The sequence below is a fragment of the Eschrichtius robustus genome, chromosome 9, assembly GCF_028021215.1.
Source record: "Eschrichtius robustus isolate mEscRob2 chromosome 9, mEscRob2.pri, whole genome shotgun sequence".
NCBI lineage: Eukaryota > Metazoa > Chordata > Mammalia > Artiodactyla > Eschrichtiidae > Eschrichtius > Eschrichtius robustus.
The window spans coordinates 43,084,561-43,100,705 of record NC_090832.1 but is presented as its reverse complement, the minus strand read 5'-3'; the positions used below and the strand labels follow the sequence as shown (position 1 = coordinate 43,100,705).

The 16,145-nt window shown below is 36.9% G+C and overlaps 1 protein-coding gene across 2 annotated transcripts in view; it reads right to left on the bottom strand.

Annotated features, from left to right (window-relative positions):
* Positions 1–16,145, bottom strand: part of CEP85L (centrosomal protein 85 like) — a 156,370-nt gene that overhangs the window by 43,939 nt on the left and 96,286 nt on the right. For both annotated transcript variants that reach the window (XM_068550948.1, XM_068550947.1), the window contains exon 5: positions 15,057–15,174. In XM_068550948.1, the coding sequence (XP_068407049.1) occupies positions 15,057–15,174 (118 nt within the window). The remainder of the gene's footprint in view (positions 1–15,056; positions 15,175–16,145) is intronic.

The following is a 16,145-nucleotide window of genomic DNA, read 5'->3' as shown; positions in this document are numbered from 1 at the left end:
GACTGCCACCCTGACTTCAAGACTTACAGTAAAGCTACAGTAATCAAGAATGTGTGGTACTGGGGAAAGAACAAACAAACAGGTCAATGGAACAGAATGCAGAGCCCAGAAATAGATCCACACAAATACAGTCAACCAATCTACTGACAAAAGGGCAAAGGCAGTACAGTGGAGCAAAATCAGTCTTTTCAACAAATGATACTAGAACAACTGAACATCCACATGCAAAAAAAAAAAAAAAAAAAGATTCTAGACACAGACCTTACACCCTCCACAAAAATGAACTAGAGACTGGTTCAAGATGGCAGAGTAGAAGGACGTGCTCTCACTCCCTCTTGTGAGAGCACCGGAATCACAACTAACTGCTGAACAATCATCGACATGAAGACACTGGAACTCACCAAAAAAGATACCCCACATTCAAAGACAAAGGAGAAGCCACAATGAGAAGGTAGGAGGGGCGCAATCACAATAAAATCAAATCCCGTAACTGCTGGGTGGGTGACTCACAAACTGGAGAACACTTATACCACAGAAGTCCAACCACTGGAGTGAAGGTTCTGAGCCCCACGTCAGGCTTCCCAACCTGGGGTTCCGGCAATTGAAGGAGGAATTCCTGGAGAATCAGACTTTGAAGGCTAGCGGGATTTGATTACAGGACTTCGACAAGACTGGGGGAAACAGAGACTCCACTCTTGGAGGGCACACACAAAGTAGTGTGCGCATCGGGACACAGGGGAAGGAGCAGTGACCCCATAGGAGACTGACCCAGACCTACATGCTAGTGTTGGAGAATCTCCTGCAGAGGCGGGGGGGTGGCTGTGGCTCACCGTGGGAACAAGGACACTGGCAGCAGAAGTTCTGGGAAGTACTCCTTGGCATGAGCCCTCCCAGAGTCTGCCATTAGCCCCACCAAAGAGCCAGGTAGGCTCCAGTGTTGGGTTGCCTCAGGCCAAACAACCAACAGGGAGGGAACCCAGCCCCACCCATCAGCAGTCAAGCAGATTAAAGTTTTACTGAGCTCTGCCCACCAGAGCAACAGTCAGCTCTACCCACCACCAGTCCCTCCCATCACAAAACTTGCACAAACCTCTTAGATAGCCTCATCCACCAGAGGGCAGACAGCAGAAGCAAGAAAAACTACAATCCTGCAGCCTGTGGAACAAAAACCACATTCACAGAAAGACAGACAAGAGGAAAAAGCAGAGGGCTAGGTACCAGATGAAGGAACAAGATAAAACCCCAAAAAACAACTAAAGAAGTGGAGATAGGCAACCTTCCAGAAAAAGAATTCAGAATAATGATAATGAAGATGATCCAGGACCTCGGAAAAAGAATGGAGGCAAAGATCGAGAAGATGCAAGCAATGTTTAACAAAGACCTAGAAGAATTAAACAACAAACAAACAGAGATGAACAATACAATAACTGAAATGAAAACTACACTAGAAGGAATCAATAGCAGAATAACTGAGGCAGAACGGATAAGTGACCTGGAAGACAGAATGGTGGAATTCACTGCTGTGGAACAGAATAAAGAAAAAAGAATGAAAAGAAATGAAGACAGCCTAAGAGACCTCTGGGACAACATTAAATGCAACAACATTCGCATTATAGGGGTCCCAGAGGAGAAGAGAGAGAGAAAGGACCAGAGAAAATATTTGAAGAGATTACAGTTGAAAACTTCCCTAACATGAGAAAGGAAATAGCCACCCAAGTTCAGGAAGCACAGAGAGTCCCATACAGGATAAACCCAAGGAGAAACACGCCGAGACACATAGTAATCAAAGTGGCAAAAATTAAAGACAAAGAAAAATTATTGAAAGCAGCAAGGGAAAAACGACAAATAACATACAAGGGAACTCCCATAAGGTTAACAGCTGATTTCTCAGCAGAAATTCTACAAGCCAGAAGGGAGTGGCATGATATACTTACAGTGATGAAAGGGAAGAACCTACAACCAAGATTACTCTACCCAGCAAGGATCTCATGCAGATTCGATGGAGAAATCAAAAGCTTCAGAGACAAGCAAAAGCTAAGAGAATTCAGCACCACCAAACCAGCTCTAAAACAAATGCTAAAGAAACTTCTCTAAGTGGGAAACACAAGAGCAGAAAAGGACCTACAAAAACAAACCCAAAACAATTAAGAAAATGGTCATAGGAACATACATATAGATAATGACCTTAAATGTGAATGGATTAAATGCTCCAACCAAAAGACACAGGCTCACTAAATGGATACAAAAACAAGACCCATATATATGCTGTCTACAAGAGACCCATTTCAGACCTAGGGACACATACAGACTGAAAGTGAAGGGATGGAAAAAGATATTCCATGCAAATGGAAATCAGAAGAAAGCTGGAGTAGCAATCCTCATATCAGATAAAATAGACTTTAAAATAAAGAATGTTACAAGAGACAAGGAAGGACACTACACAGTGATCAAGGGACCAATCCAAGACGAAGGTATAACAATTATAAATATATATGCACCCAACATAGGAGCACCTCAATACATAAGGCAACTGCTAACAGCTACAAAAGAGGAAATCGACAGTAACACAGTAATGGTGGGGGACTTTAACACCTCACTTACACCAATGGACAGATCATCCAAACAGAAAGTTAATAAGGAAATACAAGCTTTAAACGACACAATAGACCAGACAGATTTAATTGATATTTATAGGACATTCCATCCAAAAACAGCAGATTACACTTTCTTCACAAGTGTGCACAGCACATTCTCCAGGATAGATCACATCTTGGGTCACAAATCAAGCCTCAGTAAATTTAAGAAAACTGAAATCATATCAAGCATTTACAATAGCCAGGTCATGGAAGCAACCTAAATGTCCATCGACAGATGAATGGATAAAGCAGATGTGGCACATATATACAATGGAATATTACTCAGCCATAAAAAGAAATGAAACTGAGTTATTTGTAGTGATGTAGTGGATGGACCTACAGTCTGTCATACAGAGTGAAGTAAGTCAGAAAGAGAAAACCAAATACTATATGCTAACACATATATATGGAATCTAAAAAAAAAAAATGGTTCTGATGAAACTAGGGGCAGGACAGGAATAAAGACAGAGACGTAGAGAATGGACTTGAGGACATGGGGAGGGGGAAGGGTAAGCTGGGACGAAGTAAGAGAGTGGCACTGACATATATACACTACCAAATGTAAAATAGATAGCTAGTGGAAAGCAGCTGCATGGCACAGGGAGATCAGCTCCGTGCTTTGCAACCACCTAGAGCAGTGGGATAAGGAGGGTGGGACGGAGATGCAAGGGGGAGGCGATATGGGGATATATGTATGCATATAGCTGATTCACTCTGTTATACAGCAGAAACTAACACAACACTGTAAAGCAATTATACTCCAATAAAGATGTTAAAAAAAAAAAAACGATAACATAGGAGAAAACTCAGATGACCTTGGATATGGCAATGACTTTTAGATACACTGCCAAGAGGCATGATCCATAAAATAAACAACTGATAAGCTGGACTTCATTAAAATTTTCTGCTATGCAAAAGACAATATCAAGAGAATGAAAAGACAACCCACATACTGGAAGAAAATATTTGCAAAAGACACATCTGATAAAGAACTTGTATCCAAAATATACAAAGCACTCAAATTAAATAATAAAAAAACATACACCACAATTTAAAAGGGGCAAAAGATCTGAACAAACACCTCAAAGAAAATATACAGATGGCAAATAAGCATATGAAAAGGTGTTTAACATCATACGTCTTTAGGGAATTGCAAATTAAAACAACAATGAGCTACCACTATACACCTGTTAGAATGGCCCAAATCCAAAACACTGACAATATCAAATGCTGGTGAAGATATGGAACTTTCACTCATTGCTAGTGGGAATGCAAAGTGGTATAGTCACTTTGGAACAGTTTGGCAGTTACTTAAAAACTAAACATACTTTTACCACATGATCCATAATCATATCCCTTGATATTTATCCAAAGGAAGTGAAAACTTATGCCTACACAAAAATCTGCACACGCATGTTATTAGCAGCTTTATTCACAACTGCCAAAACTTGGTATCAACTAAAATCTCCTTCAGTAGGTGAATGGATAAATAAAGTGTGGTACATCCAGACAATGGAGTATTATTCAGTGCTAAAAAGAAATGAGCCATCAATACATGAAAAGACATAGAGGAAACTTTAATGTGTATTACTAAGCAAAAGAAGCCAATCTGAAAGGCTATATTCCAACTATAGGACATTCTGGAAAAGACAAAACTAGAGACACTAAAAAGATTAGTTGTTGCCAGACGTTAAGGGGGAGGGAGGCAGGACAGGCAGAGTACACAGATTTTTAGGGCAGTGAAACTATTCTGTATGATACTAGAATGGTGGAGACAGGTCATTATATATTTGCCCAAACCCACAGAATGTACAACACCAAGTGTGAACAAACCCCAGTGTAAACTATGGCCTTTGGGTAATAACGACATGTCAATATAGGTTCAACTGTAATAATGTACCCTGTGATACAAGATGTCAATAGTGGAGGAGGCTGTGGGTGTATGGGGAACACAGCATGGGAATTCTCTGTACTTACTGCTCAATTTTGCTGTGAACCTAAAAGTTCCCTAAACTATATACATTACTAATTTTACAAAAAAGTTAATAAAGGTGTTTTTATTACAATTAAATATACACATTAGTGGAAAACCACTAGAAAATTATGAACTAAAAATAATAGGGCTTATGGAAAAGTTAAGAATATGAATAATCCACTCAAAACCTATCCAACTTTATAGCAGATCACTAATGAAGACAGTAACCAGGGAGTAAGTTGAACATTCTGGGCAGGCAGCCACGGTTGATATTAAATACAGCCAAAATGCTGGTGTCGCTTTGATCAGAGCAGGTCTGGTGGGTGTTGAGATGATGAAGGTAGAACTCTGTAATAGAGGGACAGCCATCCAGATGGGCAGGAGGCAATATAACCTGCCATGAATTGAAAACCACTAGCAGAGGAAGTGCATCTCTCAAGGAAGGACAGGCACTCATAATTTTCTTTAAATGAAGCTTGAAGAGGCTTCTGCTGCCAATGCAATAGGTGAGCCTAGGTCTTTTTTACAGCCTGCCAAAAACTAATTTTACGCCCATTATTCTAACTCCCCTTGCCTAGAAAACAAAACAAAACAAAGCCACAGATGAACCAGTGAGACTTGAAAACTATGCTGACATCGTTCTCCTATTTATCATTTGTGTATGAGCACATTTGCACTACGGAAATTTGTTTTGCAGCAAGACGAGCTGTAGCTGAACCTCTAGATGAAATTAAGCAGACAGAGAAGACTGAAGCCGAAGAGCTTTAATTTCTACATTTAATAAGATGTTTTCAGCCTTTATACCTACTTTCTCTAGTGTCAAACAACCACTCATTCTGGAGAAAGCCTTTCTTCCCTTCATTTCTATGACAATACCCCACACCACCTCCCATTCTCCTTCACAAGTTGTGCTCTTCTACTACCCTGTAGAACACTACTGTTCCTGTCTTTACTTCTGAATCCCATTTTCTTCACTCCCTGCAACACCAGATCATGCCCAAGGATCCAACAACTACCCAGGTAGATGGACAACTCCTGAATCTCTAATCTCTCCCTCAGACCTCTACCCAGGAATCCAACCTCATTCTTCATCTCAGTCCCAAATTTATAATACATAAGCTGAACTCATTATTTTTCTCTTCTAAACCTATTCCTAATGGAGTAGTCTCTATCCTGGTCATTGACAGTGTAAACCAATCAACTTCACCCATCTGAAACTAGGCAATTATCTCTCTCACCACGTTAATGTCACTACATCTAGCCCATGCTTGGTCACACAGATGTTTAATAAGTACTCTTCCTTTCATCCTGACCAACATTGTTTTAAAATGCAGGTATTCACTTAACTTTTAGATTATTGAGATAGCCTCCAGACTGTTTCCCTGTCTCCAATACCATCCATCTTAAATCCAGTCTCTATTATGCCATTGGAATAACCAAACTAAGATATCTGGGTGAGTGAAAGAGGGTGCTATTAATAATTATGCTAATTCAACAGACATTGACTGGAATTGTCCCTAAATTGGAGACAAATGGAGCCCTTACTTCTCAAGCCTTTGATACAACTTGACCCCTGCTTACCTCTTCAACCACATCTCTTAACCACTACTCTTCTCTCATTATATACTTCATCCTTACAGAATAATTTGTAGTTTCCAAATGATTACCTCCTTTCTTGCCTTTAAGCCTGTCTGCATGCAGTATACTATGCCTCAAACACTATTCTGCTACCTCCTTCTTCTGGCTATTTTCTTTTAATCCATCAGGTTCTTGGACTAGATATCCCTTCCTATGGGAAGCTTGACCTGACCTTTGGAAGGCTGGTTTATATGTTCTTAGTACGGGTGCCCATAGCTCTTCAAATATATCCTTCTTGGGCACCTCCAACATACGGCAATTGTCTGATGTTTATCTGTGTTCCTCATTAGATTGTACACACTATGAGGGAAAGACCAACTTCATTCACGTATTACTAGAGCCTAAATGGTGCCTTATCCATAGTAAACATAATTTTTGAAGAAATGGATAAACATGTTTTTTGATATAGTCTCCCTTTGTGAACTTCAAGTTCCATGAAGACAGAAACTGTTCTTCACTTCTGTGGGCCCAGTATTTAACACATTAGGTGTTCATGTTCTGTTCAATAAGTTCCTTTGCAAAGGTGGGACTCATTTATAAAATGTTCATTAGAACCAAAGGACTTGGTAGTAGAAAAAAACAGCTGAAGGAAAAAGGAATAGAAAAAAATGATATAAATGGGAAGAAAAAAGGAATGATGCATCAATAAAGCTTAAAAAGAATAACCATTATTTAATTGGTCTTTCAAAAGAAGAATTCTCTTTCGTCTTCAGTTTTTAACAAAAGGAAAAAGGGTCTTTCACAGTTGGGGTTTTTCCATGCAAGCCTGTTAACCACAGGTTAAAATTTTGGTTTAAGGCATTATAAGTACAAATTACTCCTTGGTTCTACCAATTCTACTACTGAAACAACCTAGGAAGTTTGGATTTTAGGATAAAGACCTGGTTCTCATTTTCTGCCTATGAGACTTAGCAATGTCTAGTTCATTTTGATTGTAAGGTTATTCAGTTTTTAATAGGCAAATAGAAGTTACTTCTCAATAATGTTTTTCATCTATAAATTAATTAAAAAGTCATTTTATTTCAAAAATATGTTTTTTAAACCTAGAATATACAGAATAGTAAAAGTATAATTCCCTTTTAAAAAAAATTATTTATTTTATTTATTTATTTTTGGCTGAGTTGGGTCCTTATTGCTGCGTGTGGGCTTCCTCTAGTTGCAGTGAGCGGGGACTACTCTTCATTGAGGTGCGTGGGCTTCTCATTGTGGTGGCTTCTCCCATTGCAGAGCACAGGCTCTAGGTGCACAGGCTTCAGTAGCTGTGGCTCGCGGGCTCTGGAGCACAGGCTCAGCAGTTGTGGCACATGGGCTTAGTTGCTCCACGGCATGTGGGATCTTCCCAGACCAGGGCTTGAGCCCGTGTCCCCTGCACTGGCAGGTGGATTCTTAACCACTGCACCACCAGGGAAGCCCCCCCACTTTTTAAGTATACTAGGGAATTAAGATGAACAAGTATGGACCCAAAAAATGTGCACATACAAAATGTTGTGCACAAAAAATAATGTTCATAAATCCAAGGAAAAAATTCCTTTGTTGTTCTTCACAGAAATAGAACAACCCTAAAAAGACCCTGGACAGCCAAAGCCATACTGAGAAAAAAGAACAAAACCAGAGGCATTACACTTCTAGATTCCAAACTACACTACAAAGCCATAGTAATAAAAACAGTTTGGTACTGGCACAAAAATAAACACATTGACCAATGAAACACAACAGAGAGCCCAGAATTAAACACCAGAATACAAGGTCAACTAATATTCAACAAGGAGCCAAGAATACTCAATGGGTATGGTGCTGGGAAAACTGGAGAAACACATGCAGAACAATGAAACTGGACCCCTATCTCATATCACTCACAAAAATTAACTCAAAATGGACCAAAGACTTAAACGTAAGACCCGATACCATAAAACTGCTAGAAGAAAATATAGGGAAGAAGCTCATCAATATTTGTCTTGGCAATGATTTTGACATGATGCCAAAAGGACAAACAACAAAAGCAAAACTCAACAAATGAGACTAATCAAACTCAAAAGCTTCTGTACAGCAAAAGAAACAGTTAACAGAATGAAAAGACAACCTATAGAATGGGAGAACATTTTGCAAACCCTGTATCATATAAGGGGTTAATATCCAAAATATATTAAAAACTCATTCAACTCAAAAAACAATCTATTAAAAAACAGGCAGAAGAACTAAATAGATGTTTTTCCAAAGAGGACATCAAAATGGCCAACAGACACATGAAAAAATGCTCAACATCATTAATCATTAGGGAAATGCAAATCAAAACCAAAATGAGATCTTACCTCCCACCTATTAGAATGGCTATCACAAAGAAGACAAAAGACAACAAGTGCTGGTGAGGATGTCGTGGAAAGGGAACCCTTAAACTTGGTTGGTGGGAATGTAAATTGGTGTGGCCACTACAGAAAAGAATATGAAGGCTCCTCAAAAAAATAAAAGACAAATGTACCATGCGATCCAGCAATTCCATCTCTGGGCATATACCCAAAGGAAATGAAAACAGGATTTCTACAAGATACATGCGCCCCTCATGGTTATCACAGCATTATTCACAACAGCCAAGGTATGGAAACAGCCCAACGCCCATCAACAGATGAATCGACAAAAGATGTAACACACAATGGAATATTACTCAGCCATGAGAAAGGAGGATATCTTCCATTTGAGACAACATGGATAGACCTTGAGCACATTATGCTAAGTGAGATAAATCAGAGAAAGGCAAGTATTGTATGATACCATTTATATGTGGAATCTAAAAAAGTTAAACCTGTAAAAAACATAAGAGTACCTCCTTACCAGGGATGGGGAGGGGGGAGCTCCCACAGGGGATAAGAGTGATGGTGTTTAAGGGTAAAACTTTAACAAGTAGTAAATATGCCATAAAAACCTAATGCACAGTGTAATGAATACAGACAATTATATCGTACTATATATAGTTATGTAATGTGATAAATACCACAATAGCAATCATATTACATACAAATGTATCAAAGTAACATGCCACACACCTTAAACTTACACCATATTACATGTCAAATCTGTTCAATGAAAAAGTGAAGAAAAATAAAAACACTATTCACATGCCAAAAAAATTCCTTCACTAAAGAAAATTTTATTATCTTATTAGTTGTTTCTCCTAAACTTTTGCTGTTTTATCCACTCTCTGTATCAATCTCCTGGAAAAAAGTTTATCTTATATATTTATCATATCCATTTAATACTTAGGGTTTTCCTTGTATTTCCTTTTATTAATTGCACTTATTTTTAAAATGAATTTCTCAACAATATTTTAATTCCCCACATAATTTAAAATTCTTCTAATATTTTTAGCAGTCCATTTTCCTTACCTTTCCAGATATTTCTATCTGTCCTTTCAGACTGACTTAGAGAGCCCTCTTCTGGCCTGATGCTGTGTCAAAAAACATTTTCTTCAGCTTGCAGATAATGTAAGTTTTAAATGCTTTTGGTAATATAATAATAATTGCATAATTCAAGTAAAACCTTTATTCAGAATAATAAAGTTATAAGGAGAAACTGCATGGTTCTATTAAAATACCCTTATCAAAGCAACTTATACTACTTAAGTAGTATAGAAATACCACTTTCGAATAACTGTACACTGTTAATCTCAGTATGACAGAGCCTTGCTATCATGTGATGGAACTTGAAGATGAAACCACATAATAACAAGGTATTTGATACATTAGTAACTGAAGTATGATAAACAAGCTGGAATCTCTGTTAAGTGCCTCTGCCTCAAGTAAGTCTGATAGCTATTTGGTCTTTAATATGTCCCGATTTTAATATAACAATGCCTTTAATAAAACTACAAGTTTGAAAATATAATGGGGGAAAAAATTCCACTTAAGTTGATTTTTTTAAATTCTAGGAATAAAGATATTAATGAAAGTGACCAAACAGAAGTACATACCACCATTAAGTAATCTGCCAATGGTTTTTCTTCTTTTTGTAAATAAACAAGCCAATTATAAAGTTTACATAGAAATATATAAAAACAAATATTAAGGACAATTCTTAAAAACAGTAATAATTTGAGAAAGTAGTCCTTCTGGCCATATAAATTTTGTTATGAGGTGTCATAGACCCTATGTCTGTGTTCCCATTAGACTGTACTCTCAAGGACAAAACCAATCTCATTCACATTTCTATTCCTAGTACCTAGACAATGCCTAATCTATAGGAATCATAATAAATTTTTAAGGATTGGGTAAATGTGTTTACCTATATGGTCTCTCCCTTTATAGTTTGAGATTCATGAAGGCAGGAACTATTTTTCACTTTTGTGACCTCAGAATTTAGCACAGTGGATGTTTAATAACTGTTTGTTAAATGGGTTCATTTCCAAAATGGTTTATTTATAAAATACTCATCAGAATTAGAGAGACTTCATGGTAGAAAACAATAGATAAAGGAAAAAAATGAGAAAATGATATAAATAGAATGAAAATATTACAACAATTCAGAAAATGCATTTTCAAATCAAATTATATGTAAAAGAAACTAACTTTTTTCCATTAAAGGGTTCATAAAATCCATAAGCAAAAAAACCAATACAGAAAAAATAAGCAAAAAATACGAGAAAACAATTCACAGAAAAAGAAACATGAATGGGTCTTAAATATATAAAAAGAAGTTCAACATCAGTCTTAGGAGAAATACATATTAAATCCATATGGAGAAAACAAGAAAAAGATCTCAAATCAACAATGTAACTTTACAACATAAGGAACTGGAAAAAGAAGAACAAACTAAATCCAAAGCTATCAGAAGGAAGAAAATAAAGATTACAGCAGAGATAAATGAAATAAAGAATAGAAAAATAATAGAGAAAATAAATGAAACCAACAGTTGGTTCTTTGAAAAGAACAAAATTAACAAACCTTTTCCTAGATGGCCTAAGAAAAAAAGAAGACTCAAATTACTAAAATTAGAAATTTAAATGGAGACAATATCGATTCTATCAAAAAAAGGATTATAAAAGAGTAGTATAAAGAATTAACTGTTCAACAAATTGGAAAAACTAGATGAAATGGCGGATTCCTAGAAGCAAAACCTACTAACACTAAATCATGAAGAAGTAGAAAATCTGAGTAGACCTACAACTAGTAAGGAGATTGAATCAGTAATCAAAAATCTCCAAACAGGGCTTCCCTGGTGGCGCAGTGGTTGAGAATCTGCCTGCCAATGCAGGGGACACGGGTTCGAGCCCTGGTCTGGGAAGATCCCACATGCCACGGAGCAACTGGGCCCGTGAGCCACAATTACTGAGCCTGCGCGTCTGGAGCCTGTGCTCCGCAACAAGAGAGGCCGTGATGGTGAGAGGCCCGCGCACCGCGATGAAGAGTGGTCCCCACTTGCCGCAACTAGAGAAAGCCCTCGCACAGAAACGAAGACTCAACACAGTCATAAATAAATAAATAAATAAATAAAAGAACGTGAATTTCTTAAAAAAAAAAAAAAACTCCAAACAAAGAAAAGCCCTAGCCCTGAACCTGATGGCTTCACTGGCAAATTCTACCAAACATTTAAAGAAGAACTAATATCTATCTTTCTCAAACTTTTCTAAAAACTGGAAGAGGATGGAACATTTGCTAACCCATTCTGAGGTCAGCATTATTCTGATACCAAAGCCAGATGAAGACACTACACGAAAACTACAGACCAACGACCCTTTTGAACACTGATATAAAAATCCTCAACAAAATATTAGCAAACTGAATTTAGCAGTATATAAAAAGGATTATACTCCATGACTAAGTGGGATTTATTCCTGGAATGTAAGGATGGTTTAACATTCAAAAATCAATCAATGCTATTATACAGCACAAAAAGAGCACGAAAGAAAAAAGAAAAACAATCATCTCAACTGAGGCTGAAAAGAGCATGTAGCAAAATGTGACACCCTTTTATGATAAAAACACACAAAAAGCTAGGAAAAGAAGAAAACTACTCAACATAATAAAAGCTATATAGAAAAAACCCACAGCAAACATCATACTCAATGGTGAAAGACTGAGAGCATCTCCTCTAAGATCAGGAAAAAGGATTCCCACTTACAACACTTCTATTGAACAGAGTACTGGAAGTTCTAGCTAGAACAATTAGGCAAGAAAAAGAAATTAAAGGCATCCAAATTGAAAAGGAAGATGTAAAATTATCACTGTTCACAGATGATATGATCATACACATTCTTTAGCAATAAAGAATGGATTCAGGGACTTCCCTTGTGGCGCAGTGGGTAAGACCCCATGCTCCCAATGCAGGCACCCCGGGTTTGATCCCTGGTCAGGGAACTAGATCCCATGTGCATGCTGCAACTAAGAGTTTACATGTCACAACTAAGGAGCCCGCCTGCCACAACTAAGACCCAGTGCAACCAAATAAATAACTAAATAAATATTTTAAAAAAATGTATCTCCACCCTCCTGGGTTTGAGCTGGAGAAATTTAAAAAAAAAAAAAAAGAATGGATTCAGCAAAGTATCAGAATACAAAGTTAATACAGAAAATTTAATTGCATCTCTACACACACTAATAATAAATGATCTGAAAAGGAAATTGTGAAAACAATTCCATCTACAATAGTATCAAGAAGAATAAAATACTTAAGATGTAACTTAACCGAAGAAGTAAAAGAATTGTACAATGAAAACTAAAAAACACTGCTGAAAGAAACTGAAGATGACACAAATAAATGGAAATATATCCCATGCTCATGGACTGAAAAACTTAATACTGTTAAGATGTCAATATTACTCAAAGTGATCTACAGATTCAAATGTAATCCCTATCAAAATCCCAATAACATTTTTTTTGCATAAATAGAAAAACCCACCCTAAAATTCATATAGAATCTCAAGGGACTACAAATAACCAAAACAATCTTGAAAAAGGGGGACAGAGGAGGACTTACACTCTGTGATTTCAAAACTTTCTACAAAGCTACAGTCATCAAAACAGTGTGGTACTGGCATAAAGAGAGACATATATAGACTGATGGAATAGAATAGAGAACCCAGAAATAAACCCTCACATATATGGTCAAATGACTTTTGACAAGACAATTCAATGGGGAAAAGATTGTCTTTTCAACAAATGATGCTGGGAAAACTGGATATCCACATGCAAAAAGAATGAAGTTGGACCCTTACCTAACACCATATACAAGAATTAACTTGTAAGGGATCTAAGACCTAAATGTAAGACCTAAAACTATAAAACTCTTAGAAGAAAACATGTGGCAAAAGCTTCATGACACTGGATTTGGTAATGATTTCTTGGTTTATGACACCAAAGACACAGGCAATAAAAGAAAAGTAGACAAATCAGACTTCGTGAAAATTTAAAAATCTTGTGCATGAAAAGACACAAAGGACTATCAACAGAATAAGAAGGCAACCCACAGAATGAGAAAAAATATTTGCAAATCATATATCTGACAAAGCATTAATATCCAGAATATATAGAGAATCTCTAAAACTCAATAAAGAAAAAAACAAAAAGTCCAATTTAAAAATGGGCAAAGGACTTGAATAGACCTTTCCCCAAAGAAGATACAGAAGTAGCCAATAAGCACATGAAGATGCTCAACATCATTAATCATTAGGAAAATGCAAATCAAAATTACAATGAGATATCATCAGGATGGTTACTATCAAAAACCAGAAAATAACAAGTGTTGGTGACAATGTGGAGAAACTAGAACACTTGTACACTGTTGGTGGGAATGCAAAATGGTACCTCCACTGTGGTAAAACGGTGTGGCAGTTCCTCAAAAAATTAAACAGAATTACCATATGATCCAGCAATTCCATTTCTGGGTGTATACTCAAAAGAAATGAAAGCAGGGTCTCAAAGAGATATTTGTACACCCATGTTCATATAAATAATATAAAAAATGTTCATAGCAGCATTATTCACTATAGCTAAAATGTGGATTCGGCCCAAGTGTCCATTGAAAGATGAGGGGAAAAGCAAAATGTGGTATAAATAAAATGGGATATTATTCAGCCTTAAAAAGGAAGGAAATTCTGACACATGCTACAACACAGATGAACCTTGAGGATATTATGCTAAGTGAAATATGCTAGTCACAAAAAAGACAAATACTGTATAATTCCACTTAACATGAGATACCTGGAGTAATAAAAATTATAGAGACATGAAGTAGAATGGTAGTTGCCAGGGGTCGGGGAGTGAAATGGTGAGTTATTGTTTAATGAGTACAGCGTTTCACTTTTATAAGATTATGTATAATAGTCCCAAACTAGAAACAACCCAAATTTTGACAAGTAGAGACAGGTTGAATAAATTATGCTGTCTCCATAAAATGGGAAATCAAGCAGCTGTAAAAGCAAAGGAAAGGGATGCTGCCTATGTAATGATATGAAAATAATCACTGTATTTTATATAATTTTATATAATATTAAGGGAAAGAAGCAAGGTGTTGAATACTGTATTTATTTTGATACTTTTTCTGAAGGTAGGAGGATAAAATACATTTATATGTGTTTGTTGTGATATAAGTCAACTCTGGAAGGCTACACTAGAAACTGTTAATAGTAGCTCCCGTTTGTGTGGGGAAAGGGTGTGAACTGGACAGATGGAAAACAGCACTTGGACATCTTTCACTACACATATAAATACGAACCATGTGAACAGATTATTAATTCCAAAAAATGTCCTAATCTTACAAGCTTAGTATATAATTTACATGTTTTACTAATAAATCGACTACAAAATCCTTTATAATCTTACCTGCAAACTAGCCACATAAGAATCCTCACAATTTACGTAATGTCCTAACATGGCATGTTGTGCTCGTAATTCATTATCCCTTATTCTTTCATGCAGATGGGTAATTTGTTGCTTCTGCCTGCAAAACATAAGTTGAGGTACCACATTATAAAAAATATACTTTTCTAAGTGATAATTAAAAGCAGAACTTTCAGGGGCTTCCCTGGTGGCGCAGTGGTTGAGAATCTGCCTGCCAATGCAGGGGACACGGGTTCGAGCCCTGGTCTGGGAAGATCCCACATGCCGCGGAGCAACTAGGCCCGTAGCCACAACTACTGAGCCTGTGCATCTGGAGCCTGTGCTCCGCAACAAGAGAGGCCGTGATGGTGAGAGGCCCGCACACCGCGATGAAGAGTGGTCCCCACTTGCTGCAACTAGAGAAAGCCCTCGCACAGAAACGAAGACCCAACACAGTCATAAATAAAATAAATAAATTAAAAAAAATTAAAAAAAAAAATTTAAAAAAAAAAGCAGAACTTTCAGTATTCTAATTTGGCAAAAGAGTTAAAAGTATGATCAATCTTAAAATTCATAATAGGAAGTCTTTTTAAACCACAGTACCATGAGATATGTTAAATACAGAAAAAGTTTATACTGTAGAGTACTTCTGACACTTTAAAGAACATAATCTTTTGTAGAATACTCTTCTTAGATTCTAACAAAGTCATGCTTTGCTCTCTTTCTTCTTGTTGCCTAACATAAAAACTGTTTCAATCTCAGTCTGGAATGTCTTTACCTTAATATTATTATTTCCATTTGCCCAAATTCTGTTCAACACTTAATACCAATTGAAGCTTCTGAAAATTTCATTGTCTGGGTGAGAGGTATTTTTATAAATATCATCTAGCTCAACTGCTGTACTATGCCTGCCTCTTATCTACAACATCCAGGTTGCATGGTCTACACATAAACATCACCAACGATGGAGAACTCACATGGCGGCAGATTTGCATCTCTGGATAGCTCTGAAATTTCATTTTAATATAACCTCATGCTGGAACCAGACACACTGAAGTTCAAGTATTTCCTCAGTGGATCATAGCTTATTTT